The following is a 1,580-nucleotide window of genomic DNA, read 5'->3' on the forward strand; positions in this document are numbered from 1 at the left end:
CCCCCCCCACGCGCGAAAAGACAACATTCTCATGTCCCTGGTGGACGAGGTGAACACCCTTACAGCGGCCGAGGCTCAGCCTCCCCCGTTGCTGGCCACCCAGCGGCCTGTCGATGCCCCCACCTTGGAGTCCTTCTTCCAACTGAATCACGGCGTGTGCGTGTGCCCTCGCCCCCTGCAAACCCGGGTCCGCTCCCTGGCCCTTTGTCATACTGACTTGCAGCCCCGCATTCAACATAGTCTCTCACCAGATCTGGTCGGACTCGTGGCCATGGCCCTCCTCCTGACCCTCCTATCCAAGGAGCATCTTGTGACGCTGAGCCATTCGTCCAACCCCTTCCTTCACATGTGCGCCCCCTTGGCGCCTCGGTCTCCCGCCTGTCTCCCTGTCTTTTGGGCACCGGCCCCCTTGGCGCCCGGTCCCGCCTCAGCACCCGATCCCCATGCCCCCCTAACCCAATGCGCATGCCCTTCCTGCCCCCCTCCGCCCCTCCGCCCCTCCCTCTACCAGTGACTTCTGTCGGAGCTTCTGTCTCTCCCCGCTGGTCTTCCCCCCTTTGTCTTCGACTTCACTCGGGGAGTTGCTGCTCGAGCGCAACGACCAAGCGGGCCTACGCTTCGTCGACCTCTCGCGCACGGAGTTTGACCTCCCCTCGGCCGAGATCCTCACCTACTTTGTGCTGTCCACGTCGATCGCCGAGCGCTGCTCGGCCGAGCAGGTGGCCGAGCTTCGCCGCGAGGGGGACACCTTCCTCCGGCGCCTGTCTCTGGAGCCGGACCGTATCGCCCACCGGGCCGCCTCCTCGGACCAGCTGGCCCGGCCAGGGGTCTCCACCCCGCCGGGCTCCATCTCCCCAGCCCAGGAAACCATTCAGGAATTCCAACAGGCCCTCTACTCACCGGCCTCCTTCGTGCTGGCGTTGCTGGAGGCGGCCCTCGGGCGACTGCTGGCCGAGTAGGCCCTGTCGAGTTCCCTTGGCATGCTCTTTCTGGCTGGTCTCTCCCCCCTCCCTCTGCCCCTCTTCTTCTTTGCCCCCCCCCCCTTGCCTGGAATGCACACATCGCGTCTCGCCCCAGCGAGATGTCCTTCTTCTTTGATAAGTTGTTCTGTATTGCTCGGCGCACTGGCCCTCTGTCCTGTTGTCGCGTCGCAGGTGCCCCTGTGGGGCAGGGGCCCCCCGAGCCGCGGAGCGAGCGAGAGGGTGTTTTTCACGTCAACGTGGGCGTGAGTGTGCTGCTCGGCACACGGACGGCGGAACGGGGGGGGGGGGGGGCGTTTTTCCTGGTGAGTTCCCCTCTCACACCTGGTGTGTATATATTATACGTGCCCCGTCTCTCTGCCTACGCCACTAACCCCCCCTTCATGTGTGAGCACAGCCTCCCTCTCTGTTCCCCTTGCTGCTTCTCGCTCTCGCTCTCTCTCTCTCTCTATCTATCTATCTAGCTCTCTTTTCATCTCTCTCCCTCGCACTCTCTGTCTCGGGCTTTCGAACTGTCCCCGGTCGGCAGGGTGATAGTAATAGGGCAGCATGATCTCCCCCCCCCCCCCCCCCCCCCCCCCCCCCCCCCCCCCCCCCCCC

The 1,580-nt window shown here is 64.8% G+C and overlaps 1 protein-coding gene across 1 annotated transcript in view; it reads left to right on the plus strand.

The window, feature by feature from the left end:
* H696_00805 (hypothetical protein) overlaps positions 1-1,101 on the plus strand; it is a gene marked incomplete at its 5' end in the record, with an annotated part of 6,203 nt that extends 5,102 nt beyond the window's left edge. Inside the window, 3 exons of the mRNA XM_009494689.1 lie at positions 21-156; positions 241-348; positions 512-1,101. Of these exons, the coding sequence (XP_009492964.1) occupies positions 21-156; positions 241-348; positions 512-959 (692 nt within the window). The 3' untranslated portion in view covers positions 960-1,101. The remainder of the gene's footprint in view (positions 1-20; positions 157-240; positions 349-511) is intronic.
* Between the last annotated feature and the right edge of the window lie 479 nt (positions 1,102-1,580).

The sequence above is a fragment of the Fonticula alba genome (genome assembly GCF_000388065.1).
Source record: "Fonticula alba strain ATCC 38817 unplaced genomic scaffold supercont2.1, whole genome shotgun sequence".
NCBI lineage: Eukaryota > Rotosphaerida > Fonticulaceae > Fonticula > Fonticula alba.